The sequence below is a fragment of the Nothobranchius furzeri genome, chromosome 12, assembly GCF_043380555.1.
Source record: "Nothobranchius furzeri strain GRZ-AD chromosome 12, NfurGRZ-RIMD1, whole genome shotgun sequence".
In the NCBI taxonomy this organism is placed as follows: Eukaryota; Metazoa; Chordata; class Actinopteri; order Cyprinodontiformes; family Nothobranchiidae; genus Nothobranchius; species Nothobranchius furzeri.
The window spans coordinates 23,454,230-23,475,622 of record NC_091752.1 but is presented as its reverse complement, the minus strand read 5'-3'; the positions used below and the strand labels follow the sequence as shown (position 1 = coordinate 23,475,622).

The 21,393-nt window shown below is 41.4% G+C and overlaps 1 protein-coding gene across 1 annotated transcript in view; it reads left to right on the top strand.

Annotated features, from left to right (window-relative positions):
- The first annotated feature begins 20,887 nt into the window (after positions 1-20,887).
- Positions 20,888-21,393, top strand: part of hcrtr2 (hypocretin (orexin) receptor 2) — a 48,020-nt gene continuing 47,514 nt past the window's right edge. The window contains exon 1 of the mRNA XM_015944538.3: positions 20,888-21,235. Within this exon, the coding sequence (XP_015800024.3) occupies positions 21,025-21,235 (211 nt within the window). The 5' untranslated portion in view covers positions 20,888-21,024. The remainder of the gene's footprint in view (positions 21,236-21,393) is intronic.

Sequence of the window (21,393 nt, the reverse complement as noted above, 5' to 3'; positions counted from 1 at the left end):
AGTTCTGGATGGAATGAATTTGATTTGCAAATAAACTATAAAGATGTTATTATCAGAACCACATTCAGACGCTATCTCGCTGTGTCTACCTCACCCATTCTGGAAAACCCCGTTGGATCCGAGATGTCCCGGGGTCGACGACCCCACTGCACCTGGCTCGTAGAAAAACCTTGATGCGAGAGATGCGGGCGGTGTGAGCATGCGCTGACGGCCGATCACCGGATACACGGCAGCGTTTGAAGCTGATGGCAGCTCGTTAACAAACATCCACAAACAATTAAGACACATTTTCGCCTAATTTATTTACTGACAACGCAAAAAATAATCTGGTAAGTATAACTCACTCAATCTGGAGGTAAGTGAAGATAATTCAGAAAGTTTACTAAATTATATTGACGAAGTTTTCGAGTTATTCGTCATGGGTCCGAAGAAATCAGCAGCTGAGGCTGAAACACCTGCTGGGACCAAGAGGAGCCATCCTCAGGACTCGCCTGAGGCCTCATCTCCCCGGAAAGACGTATTAGAATTATTAGATTTTATTGATAAACGGCTTCTGGGATTTGAGGGGCGACTTCATCTGCTCGAGGTTCTTCACCAGGAGTTTCAGAACCTCCGAACATCTCTGGAGTTCAGCCAGGAACAGGTTGAGCGGCTCGCTGCTGAGAACGCGTCTCTGCGAAAGTCCGTCTCTTCCCTGGAAGAGGGAATGACGCGGATCACCCTGGACAACAAGACTCTGAAGGAGACGGTTTTGGACCTTCAGGCCCGCAGCATGAGGGATAATTTGGTGTTCGCAGGTCTGCCGGAGCAGACGGGAGGGGCGGAGAACTGCGAGCAAACAATAAAGAACTTTCTTCAGACAGAAATGAAGATACCCGAAGAAAAAGTTAAAAACATCACATTTCACCGGGTACATCGCCTTGGAGCTAAAAGAGGAGACAGCAGAAGACCTCGTCCCATCGTGGCTAAATTTGAACATTTTAAGCAGAAGGATCTTGTTAAAAGTCACGGAAGAGAGCTCAAAGGAAAAGATTTCAGCGTGAATGATCAGTTCCCGAAGGAGATTCTTGATCGGCGCAGGGTCCTCTTTCCGCTGCGTAAAAAGTTTATCCAGGATGGGAAGAGAGCTGTCATCTCGGTGGATAAGCTTTATGTGGACAATAAACTTTACAAGGAGCGAGGAGTGACTGACTGGCAGTTTTAGCCCAACATCAGGTCAGACCAGGGCTGGACTGGGACAAAAATTCAGCCCGGGCATTTTGACTGGAGACCGGCCCATCACCTGTTTTTTTTGGAAAAGACATTAAGCCTTACGCTGTTTCTGACACACACCAACGTTATTGGTAGTATTTATGTATCAATCTAATAAACGTAAACCTACACCATCCTTCCTATCCTGGTATTCTAAAAAAGTAGGGTTGGGGGTAACTGATTATTTTTAAAATGATTATTCTGATGATTATTTTATCGAATAGTCGACTATTCTAATGACTATTTAGATGATTAATCTAGCGATTACTTTTCTATTGCACAATTAATAAAAACCAAAAAATTCTCAAATAAATTCCTCCAAAAAATTGATAAGTTGTTACTGTAAGAGAATAAACACTACAGGCCTTCCATTTTGTATAACACTGCTTTTATTGTGTTGCGGTTGGTTATGTTCTGGTGACGTGTAGAACTTGGGAGTGCAGGCTGCTGCCTGAGAGGTGGTTGGATACGGAGTGTCTCCATGCTGCTTTGTTTTGTTCACTTATGTGCATGAGGCAAGTGGTGTTACGACCCTTCCTGGGGAGTCACGTGTTTCTCCTATTTTAACTGTAAATCCTTCTAGCTGTTATATTTATAACAAGAAACAGATATTCGGACGGAATATTTTCATGTTTATTCGAATATGATTGTGGAACACACCCAGCATCATAATAAATGAAGTAATATTTATGCCAATTTAAGCCTTTATGGGTGACCAGGACTCTGTGATCAATTTTTGGCAAGGGAAATTATCATTTGTTGCCATTTTTGAGGTGTTTATGAATGTGGAAGACACCCAGCATCCTGTGATGGCACTAATAACATCAAGAGATAATAAATAAGGTAATATTTAGGTCAATTTAACCCTTTACACGTGACCAGGACACTGTAATCAATTTTTGGCAAGGGAAATGATCATTTGTTGCCATTTTTGAAGTGTTTATGAATGTGAAAGACACCCAGCGTCCTGTGATGGCACTAATAACATCAAGAGATAATAAATAAAGTAATATTTAGGTAAATGTAACCCTTTACACGTGACCAGGACACTGTAATCAATTTTTGGCAAGGGAAATTATCTTCTTTTTTTTTCTTTTCTTTTTTTTGTTGCCATTTTTGAAGTGTTTATGAATGTGAAAGACACCCAGCATCCTGTGATGGCACTAATAACATCAAGAGATAATAAATAAAGTAATATTTAGGTAAATGTAACCCTTTACACGTGACCAGGACACTGTAATCAATTTTTGGCAAGGGAAATTATCTTTTTTTTTTCTTTTCTTTTTTTTGCCATTATTGGGGTGTTTTTGATGACACAGTAGGCAGTATGAGTACAGTAACATCAAAAGATAATACATAAAACCCTTATTTGGTCAATTTTAGCCTCCATGAAAATCTTAGCGATTCAATCACTTTTTGGCAAGTAAAATGCCATTTTAGTTGTCTACAATTAAATCATCAATAAAGAATTTAAAGATATTTTGAGGCATTTCTTATAGGTAAACGGGAGGGTGTAGTCTATTTGGCAAGTGACAATCTTAATTTTATGTGCTGAAGTGCTTTTATCTTGTTACTTTTAAATAGAGCAACGTAATGTTTAGATAGCAACCTACACAGTGTCATTAAAGTCAATGCTTGATCATTTTAAATACTTTTTTTCAAGTAAAAATGTGCCCCAAACTAGTTAACTATGGCTCCATGTCAAGTGGACTAAAGAAAGGAAGGGGAAAAAATTAAATCGCTGGAGAATTGTTTATTTCCATTTATACAACGTTTACATTCAATACAGGGTGCCATTTTACATTGTTTATTTATTTTTTTAGTATCAAGGCTGTAACATAAAGAAAGCCAGTTCTTACCACAAAGTTTGTGGCACAAACCATCTTTCAATCGCAAATATTGCAAAAAGGATTAATATATCCTCATTGTGAACGTTTAAGACAAATAGCAACACTTAAAACAACTTCCGAACTGGAAAAACTAATGTGGCAAGGTGCAGAAAGGAGTGCCCGGGCAGGATTCGATCCCCAGACTCACGGGTGAGAGTCATACGCTCTAACCAGTCAGCCAAAGTGACATCTCCTTAGCCTAGTAGCCAGGGCGCATGATCAATCGGGACATTGTGACAGGACGCTCACACGACACAAGCACATCTTCCTCCCTCTTTCCACAAGCACGTCCTCGTGCTCCCGCGCAGGGTGCCACAAACACTGCCACACTAATATCCGCGATAAACATCTGTTTAAGTACCGGAAGAGGTTATCTTTGCTTTCTGAATGTCCATATTGCTAGATATGCCGAGTTTTAGGGCGAAATCCTGGGGAATTTTGTCTAGAAATGCAATTGCCTAACCGTGCGCGATCCCGCGGTGGCTAATCATTTTTTGGCAGCGAGTCAATTTATGGCACAACACCGGCTCGGGTTTCTCCTCCTCCTCCCTCTTTTCTTCTCCAACCTGTCGCTGGGCTGAGGCTCCATCACTTCCTAAATTTATTTTACTTGAACCTTCACTACCAAACAACTGTGAGATTTTAACACATGTGCCAGTTTCTTTTTTAGTCGAATTTTCTCCGCTCCTCCTTTCCGTTTTTTGTTCTCCATTTTGTAAAGCTCGTCTGTCTGTTTACTGAGATTCACAAACAACTGGCGGGTGCATCAGACCTCTGGCTATTGGTCCAGCCCAGAGTGTATTATTACCAATTGGCCAATCCACCAACTTTTATGAGGCGTCGCGTGGGGCGGCACGGGCAAGTTGTCCGCAACAACTAGAGGCCAGGAAAAAAAAAAAAAAAAAAACAGACACCGGCCCATAAAAGATGAAAGGGTCGGCCCAGCGGGCAGTTGCCCGCTATGCCCTATGGTCAGTCCAGCGCTTGGTCAGACATTTATTATTCTTATCAGGATTCACTGGGTTTGATCACGTCAGGATTAAACAGCTGCTAAATCCGTTTTGTAGATGATAAGATCAGCTGTTAATCACCACCCCACACCCCTATCACCTTTTCTTTTTAGTTCTTACTTCTTTTTTAACCTGTATCTGTACCTTCCCTTCCTTTTTACCTGCTTCTGTACCTTTACACCTGTATGGCACAACCACACAACTTTCCAACACTGCGTCAGACTCGACACACACACACACACACGCACACACACATGCATGCACATGCACACGCACATGCACGCGAACACACACATGCACACACACACACACACACACACACACACACACACACACACACACACACATATATATATATTAAATTCACAGCACAATATCATAATTTACGCGTCAAATAATACAACCACAAACACTGTTGGATCTTTATTATTATTATTATTTACTTTTTTGTTATTTATTAACATACTATTTATACATTTATATACTTATTCCATCTTATTCACATGAAGGCGTCATATTTTAGCTACTCACACACACATCTATGGGTGCACTAAGGTTTGTCTCATGGAATGTACATGGGGCTGGCTCCATAGAGAAGAGATTAAAAATTTTTGATCAGTTAAAAAGAGTGCAAGCAGACGTAATATTGTTACAAGAGACTCATAGATCTGCCACATCCGCAGATGAACTTAAAACACCTGAGTTTCCCAGCATGTTCTCTGCCTGCTATAACTCTAGGCAAAGAGGTGTAACTATTTTAATACACAAAAACATCAATTTCACAGTATTGGACACAGTTTCTGATCCAGAGGGTAGATTTATAATGTTAAAATTATCTGTACAGAACCAACGCTTATGTATCGTCAGCATATACTGTCCAAATATTGATGACCCTCCATTCTTTCATAATTTTTTCTCTGTACTCTCTGAACACTTAGACTGTCCACTTATACTTGGAGGCAATTTTAATTTTTGGATGAATTCTTCAACAGACTGGCTCAGTACAGCTGGGACTCAGCGCAATTGGCAATCCACTAACATAGTTAAACAGTACATGAGTGATTATGGGCTTTGTGATGCATGGCGATCTCTTCATCCTAACCGCAGAGAGTATACTTTTTTTTCGCACGTCCATCACTCTCATTCACGTTTGGATTATTTTCTAGTCAGCAGCTCATTGTTGGCTGACAATTCAGACACTGAGATACACCCCATAGTTGTCAGCGACCATGCTCCAGTTTCTTTAACTCTGGTAAATAAAAAGACAATCCCACCAAGCAAAAACTGGAGGTTTAATACATCACTGCTTAAAGACGAAGGTTTTATAGATTTTTTTAAAAAGGAGTGGGCTTTATATTTAGAACATAATGACCTGCCTGGAACATCAGCATCTATTCTTTGGGAGGCAGGAAAGGCAGTGATGAGAGGTAAAATAATCTCTTTCTCATCACATAAGAAAAAAACGGAAAACAAACGTATTCAGGAGATAGAAGAAATCATCAAGTCTTTAGAGGCGTCCACAGAAGAAGAGTTAATGAGCAAATTACGTAAAGCTAAATTAGAACTTCATGGAATTATTGACAAAAAGACACAATTTTTAGCACAAAGACTACGAATAGAAAACTTTGAACATAGTAATAAATCAGGTAAATTTTTAGCTAGCCATTTAAAAATAAATAAAGAGAAAACTACCATATCTGCTGTTAAAGACTCAACCGGGAATATAGTATATGACCCTGAAAGAATAAACAACACCTTCAGAGACTTTTACCAAACGTTGTACTCACCACAGATAAACCCATCAGATAATGAGATCAATGAGTTCCTTGACAGGATAACATTTCCTAAATTATCAGACAGCCAAGTTACAGTCCTGGACTCGCCACTAACATCAGCGGAGCTCCAGGAAGCCCTTAAATCCATGACGAATAGGAAAGCTCCAGGTCCAGACGGGTTCCCAGTAGAATTCTACAAAGAATTCTGGATCATTCTGGCTCCAATATTTTTCAGAATGGTGAGGGAAATCGAAGAGAGCAGCAGATTACAGCCGAACATGAATTCAGCCAATATTAGTCTCTTGTTAAAACCAGGCAAAGACCCAGCATTTCCAACCAGCTATCGCCCAATTTCTCTTATTAATGTTGATCTCAAAATAATTTGTAAAGCCCTGGCCAAAAGATTAGAGAAGGTAATCCCCTTCATAATACACCCTGACCAAACTGGTTTCATTAAGGGTAGACAATCACCCACAAATTCACGTAGATTACTTAATTTGATAGATTTCTCTTACAGTAGAAACATAGAAACTAGTATATTATCTCTAGATGCAGAAAAAGCTTTTGATAGAGTTAACTGGAAGTTCTTATTTGCAACTTTACATAAATTTGGTTTTGGGAACTTCTTCATAAACTGGCTACAAACATTATACAGTTCACCAACAGCACGTGTCAGGACGAACGACCAAATATCAGCTAGCTTCTGTCTTCAGAGGGGGACCAGGCAGGGATGCCCACTCTCCCCCTCACTATCTGCTATCTTTATTGAACCACTAGCAGCAGCAATTAGGCAAACAACAGATATTAAAGGGATAAAGTGTAAGAAAATAGAACATAAGATCAGTCTTTATGCAGATGATGTTTTACTCTTTCTCCAGAATTCTCAATCCTCTCTCTCCCAAGCAATAGAACTGATAAACTCTTTTTCCAGAGTTTCAGATTACTCTATAAACTGGTTAAAATCCACAGTTCTACCAATTAATTTCTCATTTGTCAATTTGCTTAATACACAATTGGAGTCAGGGAATATCACATACCTGGGAATTAATATCTCTCCCAAGTTAGCAGATCTAACCAAACTGAATTACATCCCACTTTTAAGGAAAGTGGAAGATGATCTTGCAAGATGGAAACCCTTACCAATATCACTCATGGGGAGAGTTGCTACAATTAAAATGATGGTCTTACCCAGAATAAATTACTTATTCTCGATGATCCCAAACAAACCTCCAGCTGACTGGTTTAAATCTCTGGACTCCTCAATTACTAAATTCCTTTGGCAGGATAAACCTCCACGAATTAGCTTAAAAACGCTTCAGAAGACCAAAGACAGAGAAGGACTGGATTTACCCAACTTTTATTATTATTTCTTAACCAACAGGCTGCAATATATACCAAGATGGTTGCAAGATAACCCATTAGACGAGTCCTGGTTAGATATAGAACAGACACTTTGCAATACGATAGAGCTTTCAGACTTACCATTTATTAGCCCAAGCATAAGAAAACATGAAAGCTTCAAAAGTATTAGTATCAGCACCTCTCTGACAGCATGGTGGGAGTATCTTAAAATGACAGAGTCTTCACTAGTACCATGCAGACGCACACCTATCTGGAACAATCCTGACATTTTGCAAAACAACAAAATGATGAACCTTCCAGACTGGAAAAATAAAGGAATCCTATACCTGGAACACATATATGAAGGACTGGACTTCATCCCATTTAATCAAATAGTTTCCCAATTTGGAATGGATAAGAATAGCTTTTTAGAATATCACCAAATTAAATCTGTAGTCAAACAAAAATTTAAGCTCAATAAAATAGAATTACAAACACCACCAAGGGTATTAGACTTTTATAATCTCAAACCTCCCAAACTACTGTCTAAAGTATATAAGACACTGTCCAAAATAGACGATAAAATTGCAATCCCTATTGAAAAATGGGAGGTGGATCTATCAGTTAGCTTTGACCAGGACTTCTGGTCCCAAACTTGTTTAAAAACTTTTAAAATGATCAGACACCCCAATTTACAATTAATTCAGTACAAAATTCTACACAGAGTACACTATACAGGTCATTGGATGTTCAAGATGGGGTTTGTGTCGTCTGACACCTGTACACACTGCACAAACAACATTTCTGACAATTACATTCATGCACTGTGGTCCTGCCCACCTGTCCAGGAATTTTGGGGTAGAGTATGTGAGGATCTGTCAAAATGTCTGAAATGTCATATCCCAACTTCCCCCTCTCTTTGTTTACTGGGACAGCTGCACGATGTCCCGATTGCAACATCTTTGGTTCACGTGGTTCTGACTGCCATATGCATCGCTAAGAAAACTATCCTTTTGAATTGGAAAAATAGAGAAAGTCTCTGCATTAACCAGTATAGAAATCTTTTGTTAGATCATATTGCACTTGATATAGCCTCTGCTTCCACTTCAGATGAATCTCTCTGGGCTCCTTTGATTGGTTCCATCACATAGCGAGGGTGGGGGGCCATTGATGTTGTCCTGCGGGATGGTGTGGGTGGGGGGGTGTGGGGTCTGAGTTTGGAGTATCCGGATGTTCCCTGGAGGTGGGTTCACTGGGGGTGTCTGGGACTGGGGGGCTGTTGCCCCCCTCTGGAGGTGCTTGGGTTGCCTCGGGGGGTGGACTACTGGCGGTTGTGAGTGGGGCCCCTTGGGGATCTTGGCGGCGGCCATGGGTCACTGCCTGGCGGCTGCAATACCCCTGGGCGGGTCTGGGTGGGGGCCTGGGGGCTCGGGGTGTGGGGGTGGCCGGCCCCGTGTGGGGATCTGGGCGGGGCCTTGGGGGTCGGGTCCTGACATGTATGCTGCCGGGAAGAAGGCAGGAACACTCAGCAGTGCCTGGCCCGGGTTCGGGGGCATCAGGTAGACCTTGGCTCCTCTGCCGTTCCATCACAGGGGAGGGGGAGGTCCAGGACGGGGAGGACCAAACCTTACCTGGATGTCCCATGTCTTATATATTCTGGAAGTTGTGCAAATGCAGGGGTGGCCATAGATATTCTGCTGGGATGGGGCTGGGTTGGTGCCCTCGGACTCCGTGAGGCTTTGTAATGCTGCTGCTTTGGGCCTGGCAGGATGGGCTGGGGTCTCCATGCCCTGGGTGGCAGTTTGACAACAGAGGTGCCTATTGGGGCCAGTAGGGGAGCTGGCTCCCTGGAGGGCTAAGCCCAACCAGCCATTCCTCCCCATCCCCGCATATTTCTCTCCTCCTGCTCCCTCACATCATCACACAAACATACACATAGGACCTTGGGGGGTGGGCAAGTCAGGGAGTGCGGGTATGGACCCCATTTCCGCATTCCTGTGGCAACCTGCCCCCCAATTTTATTTGCACCTTATACACTTCCACTGACGACATTCCACACAAACACACACTTAGGGCCTTGGAAGTGAGCACATTCAATGGCATTTGGCAGGGGAATATTTCAGCCTCCTCCCGAGTGCCGGTGCCCACTTCCAATTTTAAACCGCACTTAGACACTGATGGCTGAGGGTGTAAGTGGGGTGGTGCGGTGGCATCAGCTGGCATATGCCGGATGATGCCCGCACTGCCCACTCACCACAGCCATGGAATACACCTCATGATCACACAACACTATATTGGAGCAGGTGGAGGGAGACTAGGGGTCTTAGCCACCTCTGTTGTTGCTAGGCTTCCTGGGGCTGGAGGCTAGGAGGGAGATCTGGCCGTCTGGTTGGGGTCTGGGGTGGTGGGTTGCTGTGCTCAGCGTTGGGCGGGGGAGCCTGCTCATCAGCACCCCAGCAGAAAGGGTCAAACTCTGGTTACCGGTGATGGTTGTACTCCATGTGCAGCAGTACCGGGACCAGAGTTAATAGGGTGTGTATGGGGAGCATGAGTGAGTGTCCGGCGTGCATTTTTGTAAGTCTTGGGTTGTATGTGCATGTGTGAGCATGAGGGAGGGAGTGTATGACTGTGTTTGTGTATGACTGTATATGTCAGGTGGGGCCTTTGGGTCCTCCCCTCTCCTGGAACTTCTCTTGATGATATAGATCTCTGTCCCCCCTCCCCCTGCCACACCTGGTGTGGGGGCTTGTGCCATGGTCTGCCTGAGTGTTCGTGGCAACCAGGTCTGGGGGTTTAAGATTTTGGCATCTGCCTGATAGATCCCGGTGGCTGCCTGGTGGGGTCTGGGTCCCTGGGCTCTGCTGGGTCCCCGGCGGGGGTGGTCACCCCTGGGTCCCGGGTCGCTGGGTCCCGGGCTCGGCCGGCTAGGGGGTGGGAGGCTGCGGGCGGGCCTGTGGGCTTGCCGCTGATATCTCCAGGGACTCTGCCGGCTGCTGGTTGTGGCCCCCCGGGGCGATCCTCTGTGCCTCTCGAGGGGGGAGGGGGCCTTTCTGGTTGCAGTCTCCTTGGGGTTCCTGCATTCTGGGGCAACGCCTGGATCTCTGGGACTTGGAGCTCCCCCCGTCTCCTGCGCATCTTTGGGGGGCGGATCTGTGGTCCCTCACACTCTCTGTTGGACGCTCCTATAGAGAAACCTTAAATAAACAAGCGCGTGTACACACACAGGTGCTCACATGGTGCTCTCAAAAGTATGGGCTTGGGCACGTTCAACACATGTCTTAAGACTATGGGGGGCACTTAATGCATTGTGATTTATTATCGTGATTCTTCAGTTAAGCAATGTTGATTATATATATATATATATATATATATATATATATAGTTTTTTTGTTTTTTTTTCATCAAGTTGACGCAGTGATAGATAGATCTTGTTGTATTGTTGTTGTGTCCCTTTTTTGTGTCCTTTTGTTTTTTTTTGTCTTTTTCTGCAGGTTTAGAAGCAGACTCTTGTTCATTGTTTATTTTTGTGGAACCCCCCCCCCCCCCCCTCCTCTCTCTCCACCTTTTCTCTTCCTTTCTCTTTCACCTCTGTCTCCGTGTCTGGTCGGAATTACAAAGCATTCAACAACAATAACAATAAAGTTTTAAGTATCAGGCGTGACATTAAAAGCAAACGCTTTGATGCTCCGCCTGAGAATAAATCTGTAAGGCTTGTCACCAGCATTCAGACATCAATTCTGCTTGCTTCACAGCCAGACAGGACACGGTAAAAAAAAAAACAAAAAAAAAAAAAACCTTGATGCGCCCAGATTAGTCCTGGGATGTCTCCCCAGGTCACAACAATAGATTAAACCAAGAGTCTTAAAAATAACTCTGAAGGAGTTTTGAGTCAGCTTTGTTCTGCAGGAAAACTGTCTTGTTGTTCAGCTTGGCAGGCGCGAAAAAGGTTTAAGGTTTTGACGACGTGTCAAAATCCTTGTGGTTAAAGAGGTGCTAAAGATGGCCAGTCTGAAGCTCGCTCTAGAACTGACGAATTACTCAAAGCCATATAGTTTTAAAGAATTGATATTATGGTTTGGCCAGCCAATCAGGGGCTGACAAGTTTGAGAGATGTTACCAAGCATCGCAGAGACACACCCTCTGTGATGGAGACTCTGAATCTGGGCAAAAGGTTAACTTATGTGTCATGCGTTTTTAACGTAACTTTACTTGTGAGTGCAAATGTTATGATCTTGTCAAGTAAACATACTAAAACAATCATTGAGCACAGATTAATGAAAATTTTCATTATTTTTTCTCAGCAGTAACAAAATTTCATTCCATGATTATTTTTAATTATAAAATCTTCTTTCTTCTTCTTGGAATAAAGAAGTTTATTTTAAAGAGTTCCTCTGTGATGGATCTTGGAGGAGAAAATGTCTATTGTTTATGTTTTATTATCTCTCAGTCCAGCTGGTGTGAGGAAGTAGGCTCTGATTAAAGGGACTACATGCAGACTTCGAGACTCCTGTGAGGGGAAAAGACTGTAGGATGTGCCATAGCCAGGGTAAGTTGATCTGGCTGTGCATTTGATCTGTGGGATCTCAAAATGAGGCCATTTCGTAATGTTACATTAGTGGCAATGTTAAAGCCCCAATGTGTAAAAATGTTCTATTCCTCAGTGCCACAAAGTTCAGAGTAGGTATTGCAGCTACAGTAGACCACAGGGATCAAACATGATATGAAAACACCACACGCCAGCTTTCAACTTTCTGAAAGATTTATTGGCAGTTTCTGCTGCTTCTTGCAGTCAGCGTCCATTTTGGGGATTGTGAGCCATCTGTCCATATCCTGTGAATAGATGTAGAATGGGTCTGATCAGTCATTTCCAGCAGCTGTGACCTCTCGCTCAAGTGCTGCTGCGCCTAACACATCTGTCGTACCTAACGTGTTTGTCGTGTCTGCTGTGCCACTCATTTCCCTCTCCCCACAGCCGTGCGCACACCGCCACAGTTAGAAATTATTTCCAGCTTTCAATCCAGCGATCACATGTAGTTAGAGCTGGCCAAGGGAAAGGAGCAGAATTTCTCCATACCAGAAAGGCGGCCACAAAGAGAACTGGTGCCGCCCCCGGACAATGTTTGGAGGGAGGGGAACTTTCACGTCACCTTGTATGTCCCTAAACAGCTACTGTATTTCAAGATGGCACATGACTATGGAGCGTTGACCACAGTTTATGCATATAAAAATGTAACATTTCAAGCTAATTTGAATATTTACTTTGGTGAGTAAGGGCAATCAGGGGCGTAGCACCCAATTCTGGGCCCTAGGTACAAGTCTTCCAGGTGGGCCCCCATGCTCAATTACTTAATATCTCTCTTAAACATTTTTTGTCATGCTATAAGACAAGACAATAAATATGATCTTAGTTTAACCTCTATATTGAGCAAATACAAATGCCAGCATAATAAAAGTGAAATGCCCAGACTTCACATATAATTATTTTTATTTGCCAACAATGTGTTCAAACAAAAATCCTGGAATTTATTTTCCAGTAAATGCCCACTGACGGGTCTTCATGTTAGCAAAATCACTTATGAGATCTTTAAAGTCCAATCCTTTGGCTAATTGGCTTTCAATAGACAGAAGAGCTAGGCTGTTCAGTCTATCCTGGGACATTGTTGATCTCAAATAATTTTTCACCAGTTTCAGTTTGCTAAAAGCCCGTTCACCCCCAGCAACAGTCACAGGTAGTGTGCAAAATATTCTCAGTCCAATACAAACTTCTCCAAAAATGCTCTGTAATTGCATCCTGTAGATGGCATTAAGCAGCTCAAGAGGAGACTGAATGTGTGGAAATGTGGCACCATATATTGTTCTCAGGTGTAGCATCTCATTCCCAAATTCAGCTGTGAGATCCTTGTAATATTTTCTCATCAGTGCCTGGCATGATATCTTCATCTGCTCTTCAGTCATGTCTGTCATGGTTCATGATGTTAAGCTTTGCTAATACTGATATATCTTGATATATTAAATACATATGACATGAAATAAACCAGGTTCTCTCTGTGAATGTAATGTACTCTAAATTTTATAATCCCTGCATTATCAGCCAAATTATAAGATTGTCCGTTTTCAAGATCAAATATAAAGAAATTTAAAATAGGCTTAAAATATCTAACCAGGTCAATAACAATCCTCTAACACCAGTGTCATCATGCTATACGAAAAACAGTGTCAGCTTCTCATTCCTGAGATTACCACGAATCCATCGATACCAAGTTTGTCCTGGTCCATGACTGGGAAGGAGCTGAAATATCCACACAGAGTGAACCTGTTTTTACTGCGAGGTCCGCAAATTAATTGGCGGCGGCCGCCCGCGATAATAATTCTGATTAATATATATATATAAATTTATTAGTGTTATCACTGATAACAGTAATTAATTTTTATTTGATCTTGATGGTGAAACTAAAGGCGTTTAACACTTTCTTTCTTCTTTCTTTCGGTCTTTATTTTGGTTTATAGCATTAACATAAATTTTTTTTTCAAACAAAACAATATTAACAATTTGAATTTAAACCAAAAAAGGAATAGGCAGAAGCAAAGCTTATTTTAGCCTACCCTATTTTCCACCTAAGATACATAACCAATATACATTTCTTTTATTTTCCCCAATATAAATAACCACAATGAAAATTCATTAATGTCTATACTTACTTTTCATACCCTGTAAATATGTGACACTTTACACCTGCTTTAAACTTTAGTAAAGAAGTACATTTCTTCAAATCATCATATAACTCATTCCACAATTTCACACCAAGAACGGAAACACATCTTGATTTCACATTAGTTCTGGCTTTTACACATTCAAACATAAATACACCTCTGAGATTATAATGATCATCTCTTGGTTTGAAATAAACTTTTATGCAATTTGGGATATTATCATTAACTACTTTATGAAGAATCTCTAAGAATTTTACTTTAATAATATCTCCTAATTTTAGCGTTTTAGTTTGAATAAATAGATAATGGGTTGGTTCGAGGTATCCCAATTTATTAACTATTTTAATCGCCTTTTTTTGTAATTTAAATACAGTCTCAACACATGTTTTACTGCATTTCCCCAAGCCTCTGCACAGTAAGACAAATAAGGCATAACTAAAGAGCTATAAATTAAAAACAAGGCTTTTTTATTTAGTACATCATTAGTTTTATAATGTATAGCAATAGATTTAGACACTTGCCGTTTGATATATTCAATGTGTGGTTTCCAACTGAGTTTAATATCAATAATCACACCTAGGAATTTAGTTTCATGTACTTGTTCAATTGGGACTCCATTTAAATACAGCTTAGCACCGTCATTGTCCCTTTTCCCTGAAAATATCATAAATTTGGTTTTATTTTCATTTAGTGATAGCTTGTTGTAATCAAACCATTTTTTAATTGAATCCAATTCGTTTTCAACCTCTTGTAATAATTTACTCATATCTTTTCCCATACAAATGAAATTTGTATCATCTGCAAACATAATAAATTTTAACCGAGACGATACAGAAAATATGTCGTTCAGGTATAGGTTGAATAATTTCGGTCCGAGCACCGAGCCTTGCGGTACACCACATATTACTCTTTCAAGCTGTGAATCTATATCATTAACATTAACATATTGAAATCTACTGCTTAAATAACTTTCAAGCCATTGATTGGTTTTACCACGAAGACCATAGTATTCACATTTCTTGAGCAGGTATGTGTGATCAATTGTATCAAATGCCTTACTCAAGTCAATCAAGACAGCCACTACATTAAGTTTTTGATCCACTGCTGTTGCAATCTGCTCTACCAAATCCATAACTGCTAATGAGGTTGAACGATTCTTCCTAAACCCATACTGATGGTCATTTAAAAGATCAAACTTGTTGGTAAATGCTTCAAATCTAATTACAAAAAGTTTCTCAAGTATCTTTGAAAACTGTGGCAGTAAAGAGATAGGTCTATAGTTACAAGCTAATCATTTATCACCACTTTTATAAATAGGAATAACTCTGGCTATTTTCATTTGTTCAGGGACTGTGCCACTTGAAAAGGATTTATTACAAATATAAGTAAAAGGTTCAATAATGCAATGGATAACCTCCTTGATGAGAGACATATCCATCCCATGAAAATCTAAGGACTTTTAACTTTTGAAACTATGTACCGCTTGGATCACGTCACTTTGGCTTACACTGCTCAAAAACATTGTATTATTATTTTTATTTATTTCATGGTTAATGTCAACTTCTGGCAGCTTTTTAGCTAGATTAGGGCCAACATTCACAAAATATTTATTAAACTCATTTGCAATGTTCTTTCCATTTTTATTGTGAATATCTATACCTGCTTCTTTTGTATTTCTTATTAATTTATTTAACACATTCCATGTACCTTTAATATTATTTTTGTGTTTTAGGAAAAGCTGATCATAATATTCCTTTTTTTGCTTCCTTATTATTGTAGTTAATTTGTTTTTATATTCCTTATGCCTTTTTTCTTTTTCCTTTGTTGGATTTTTTAGAAAATCCAGATACAGTGATTTCTTTTTCTGGCAAGCCCTTTCCAATCCCCTAACAATCCAGGGTGGGGACCTTTTTTTTAAGTTTTGCTTATGATATTTTAGAGGACAATGTCTATCATAAGCTCCCAAAAATGAACACTGAACACCTAACATGAATGCAGCTTCTGAGAGCTAGCTAATATCAGCTAAAACTGTGTTCTGCTGCTCACCTTCCTTCTTGAAGAACCTAGTCAATACTTGCTTCCGTTCAATTAACTTTTTCTCCTTCTCCTTCTTTTCTTTTCTTTTCTGGAAGCCAGATTTCCCTTTCTTGGGAAAAGACATGACTGACTCTCCTGCCTCCAGCTCTGGCTGTCGGCATCTGCGATGTCTCATAGCTGTACATGCTGCCGTGCAGCCCCTGGCCGCTGGTGTGGACTAAACCACTTTGCACATTTTTAAGGGGTGATAGATGCCTCAGAGATTATTCAGTTTTTATTTTTAAGGCGAAATTCTGTTTCTTAACCTCTTTGTCCAGGTAAAGAGACGTTTATTAAGACATTAAGTAAGTTGGGGGGAAAAAACAACAACAATAAAACATTTTTATTCAAAGCTGTCTCAGGGCCCCTCCCTGCAGTGGGCCCTGGGTAAACGGTACCCTTTCCCCCCCCAGTCCGACGCCCCTGAGGGCAATGTAAATGGATTGCCCATACAGGTCAGACAGACAGCCTTGGACACAGAGTGTGGACATCCAGAAAGAAATTTGAGTAGAACCACTTCTCCTCCACTGCAAAAGAATCCAGCTAAAGTGGATCAGAAATGTGGTTAGGATGGAAGATGGTTCAAGGGTGTTTTTTCCCAGGAAGTAGCCTGGGTCCAACCAAGGAGGTATTACCTCACTAGGCTGGTCTGGGAACGACTTGGAATCCTACTTGAGGAGTTGGATGATAGAGTTGGATGAGTGCTCACACAACCCAGACCAGGTAAGTGGAAGAGCACAAGATACATAAGGTACCATTCTTACACACATCAGTAACCCCCAGAAGAGGCTCTTGTGTTGTCATGTAACGTAACTTTCATACCATGTGATACCATTACTTGGTAAAACAGGGGTACCGTTATTCCACTGCCACTGGAAATAGTGACGATGGCTATTTGGGCCATTACCAATCAAAGGCCAGCAATATCAAAAGATCTCTTCAAAGCCATACTGAAGGCACTGAACTCCATCCATCCAGTGTTGAGTAAGACGTTGGTTTGATTTTGAGCTATCTTTTGGTCACGGGAAGCTTTGGCAACGGACATCTTAGATTCCTGCCAGTCGCTATCAGCAGAGTCTACATCAGGCCTTCAGAAAGCATGCAAATAATCCCAGTGCTCCACACGAGAAGAAAGAATGAACGCCAGATGGAATCCAAGTCATTTCATGCTCCAGCCTTCAATTGTACAAAATAAAAGCTATGTGTGTTAACTTGACTTCACTACATTTAATAAACAAAAATGCTACGATGTGTAAATAACTATTAACACTGCCTGCCTGATGTTGGAGCTAATATAAAGGAGAATATTGCTGTTAGATAGAAGTGTTCTTGTAATATAAAGAAAGAGAAAAAATACTAAATAAATGACTCATTTATTGTTTATACTCACCATAAGACATTTAAATGAGCCTTAGACAGTAACAACTTATTTTTCTTCTTCATTAGAACATTTCTGACATGTGTCTGTCTCAATTTTAATAACCTCGATCAGCGGGCCTGTCTCACCAGGACAAGATGATCTGGGTCTGCCATATAAAGCACCTGACACAGTCTTCCAACCGGACCACGGAGCAACAGAAAAAGCTTTTATCTGATCTGGTGAGTCACACTTTCTGCTACAGCTTGTGAATGCCTACATATGCTGCTTATTTGAGGAAGACATCAGAGCAGAATGAGCGATAAAAGAGGGCAAGCCAGAACACAGCAGAGTGACGCTCTGGGCAATTTTCTGTTTGAAAACATGTTACCTAATTAAACAATGTTCTGAAAGAAAATTAAAACAAAAACAAAAAAACACAAGGGTGGAATTCAGAAACCACAGACGTCTGTATTAGGAGGATAATGTGTGGGCCTTCTAATGTCACTTATTGATTAAGGTTTTTATTTGACATGGACACCTATAAATGCTGTACCTCGTTTTCAATGCAGCTTGTGTGTGTGACACGTTTTGTGGTTGACACTTACTGGATCTTCTTTCTGAATGCTTTTCTTCTCCTGAGGGATTCCGATACCTCTTGTACTTTCTGGTCTTTTGGTCTCAAGACAGCGCACAGCATTTCTGAGTGTCCCGTTCTCTGTATGGTAATCAGATGTTCTCCACCAGCTGCACCAACAAAGACCCATACTGACCTGCCATGCGTTCCACGCAGGCACTCTTGCCAGCAGTTATTTGTTCACCTTAAACTTTATGCTTCACTTTCCGGTTTCTAATGCCAAGCTTTATTCTCCTCTCAGATCCCACCTGTTTGAACTCCAGCCCTCAGTGTTACCCTCTCATGGGAAATTTCCGACTTTCTCCTCAGGAACCCAGCTTTTCCGGCACCATTGAATCCAACTTCATCTTTTTTTTTCCACTTTAAAAACATTTCAGCATTATCTGCTGGTCACTGGGTTCAGCTGAGTTAAGATTCACAACTGCAAGCCTCCTTTCTTCTCCCAGCATCATGCTTTGACTCAGGTTCCACCTGGTCTCTGCTGATCTCGCTGCATTGTCACAGTTGTGTTCTGCTTTGCTTTAAATCCTTATAATTTTCTGTTCTTCCAGGCATGTTTCTGGTCAAACTTCTGTTATTTACTGTTCACCACTTAATGAATTAAGTCTTTAGAAAGAATTCCATCAGCTTATTAATAGTTTTTTTTTCAGGTAAATGGTAAATGGTCTGTATTTGAGTCCTGGAACACCCCAAGGCTTGCTTAGTGAACTAGACCAAATTCTTGCTTTGCAAAGTTTGTTTTATGTTGTTAAATAATACATTTATTTAGTCTGGCTTGCCAGGCTACCCCAAGGTGCATTACAACACAATCAGTCATTCACCCATTCACACGCTGGTGGTATTGAGCCACAGCTGCCCTGGGGTGCACTGATAGAGGCTGCCAAGCACTGGCGCCACCGGTCCCTCCGACCACCACCAGCAGGCAAAGGGGGGTTAAGTGTCTTACCCAAGGACACAATGACAGTGACAGACTGAGGGGGGCTCGAACCTGCAACCTTCCGATTATGGGGCGAGAACTTAACTCCTGTGCCACTGTGCTTGAAAAAAATGATTTAATGCCCCCAGATAATGATAATGCACCAAATGCAAAATACTGCACAAAGAAAACTATCTGGGGTGTGTCATATATCTATCTATCTATCTATCTATCTATCTATCTATCTATCTATCTATCTATCTATCTATCTATATCTATCTATCTATCTATCTATCTATCTATCTATAAATTAGGGCTGGGACTTGATTAAAAATTTTAATCTAATTAATTACAGGCTTTGTAATTAATTAATCTAAATTAATCACATTTTAATCGTTCAGGAAAATGTGCTCTCAAAGTAAAACTTTCAATTAAAATTATGAGAGAGAATCAAACATTAGACATGCTTTACAGTATTTAGAGTTTCTTTTTTACATTAATGGTATATTTTTTTTTACAGTAAGATGCCCAAATTTTTATTTGAGACACGCCGAATGGCGTTGAATTCACAGATAAAAAAGATGTGGGTTCAACTTTCATTTTGGAACAATTTTTCAAGCAAGGGAATGGAATGGTCTGAGCATGCAGGCTGACCCATCTTAAACCTTTGTCGGCTGTGCTGAAGAGAAAGGTACAGAACCAAATTATTTAATTAATTAACTGCGTGTTCTCCTGTCCTCCTGGCCACACACACACACACACACACACACACACACACACACACACACACACACACACACACACACACACACACACACACACACACACAAGGGACTGTCTCAGCTGTTATTTTCGTTAAGGAGTGTGCATGTACAGCATGCGCCTCGTGCACGAGCCTACTATTGAAGCTGCCGTTACGCTTTTGGCCTGAGGGGGCAATCGCAAGCATAAAAATTCAAAACTCCATAAAGTCTCTTTAAAACGAAGAACATCTAGGAGCTTCACCCTTTGAAAGCTCATAACTCAGAGTTAACACCATAAAGTTAACTCCTCTCAAAACGAAGGGGTTAAAACCAAAATGAGGCCTGGAGGACAGCAGAACCCCTGCACTGCTGCCTCATCAAAAAGGTTAACATTAAACCAATTACCCACTAAAAAAAACACCTGGTTAAAACTTATTAAAGGTTTCACCAAACAGAAGGTGTTTTTAAAATCCAGAAGTTGATAAAGTCTAAAGCAATCTACTGACTTAAAACACCTGGTAAAAACTTATGTTAAAGGCTTTACCGAACAGAAGGTGTTTAAAACCGGAGTCAATTAAATTGGAGCAAACCAAGTTAACCTTAACAAACAAAGACCCATTGGGATCAGTCAGAGTTAAAACTATTTAAGTTAAAACTCTTGAACTCGAAGGGGTTGAAAACAAAATGAGGCCTGGAGGACAGCAGAACCCCTGCACTGCTGCCTCCCAGACTGCTGAAGGCACAGCCTTTTTATCCCAGGTGTTGGTAGGATTCAGCTCAGCTGTGCTCCTCAGCAGCCTGGAAGAGAGGGGAAGGAGGGGCGGTGTCAGGCTGATCACCGGGGTTGGGTGATCCTGGCTCCTCAATCTCACAGACCAGGCTGGCAGCCGTAACATAATGTTATTATTAAGCAGTGCATTGCTAAGCAGACCCTCCCCCAGGCATTTTGTCCTAACCTTAAGGAAACTTAACAATTCACAATATCAGTAACGTTAATAAAGGGATTCTTCGTTTATTAACATTTAGTAACATTAATAAATGGACCCTTATTGTAAAGTGTTACCAGCGCATTTTCCCCCCCGGGAGCTTCAACCGACTTTGATCTCACGTGAGCCCCGTTACTTCCAGCTGGACTCGTTACGGACGTGCTGCTGTTTAACCCTGTTGTGACCGTTAGAAGACGCAGAGGCAGAGGGGACATCAGCCTCACCGTCGTTCTGACGGGGTTATTGTGCGTCCTCGTAGCCAGTCAGCTCAACAACCTGCGGTCTCAGCACACGCGCGGCTCTCCGCAGCAACAGAGAAGCGCATTTTAAGGATGTCCGGGATCACCGGGAATTTGGATTACGATGAATGTAAACATCCTGTTCATGTGGCCAACTGCACGGAGCTGCACTCCAACATGGAGACGGACGACGAACTTCTGAGATACATCTGGTCTGAGTACTTACACCCCAAAGAGTATGAATGGGTCCTAATCGTGGCTTACATCGTCGTGTTCTTCGTCTCACTCATCGGGAACTCGCTCGGTAAGTGGAATCATTCCATTCTCCCACTGTCTCCATTCATGCGTAAAAGCGCAAAATTCGCTCAACTTTCCTTTTCAAATTTGAATTTGACTGCTCAGAAAATCAGCTGCAAAGTCCTCACTGATGTGGAAACAATGTTTAATGCGGTTCGGGTTTTC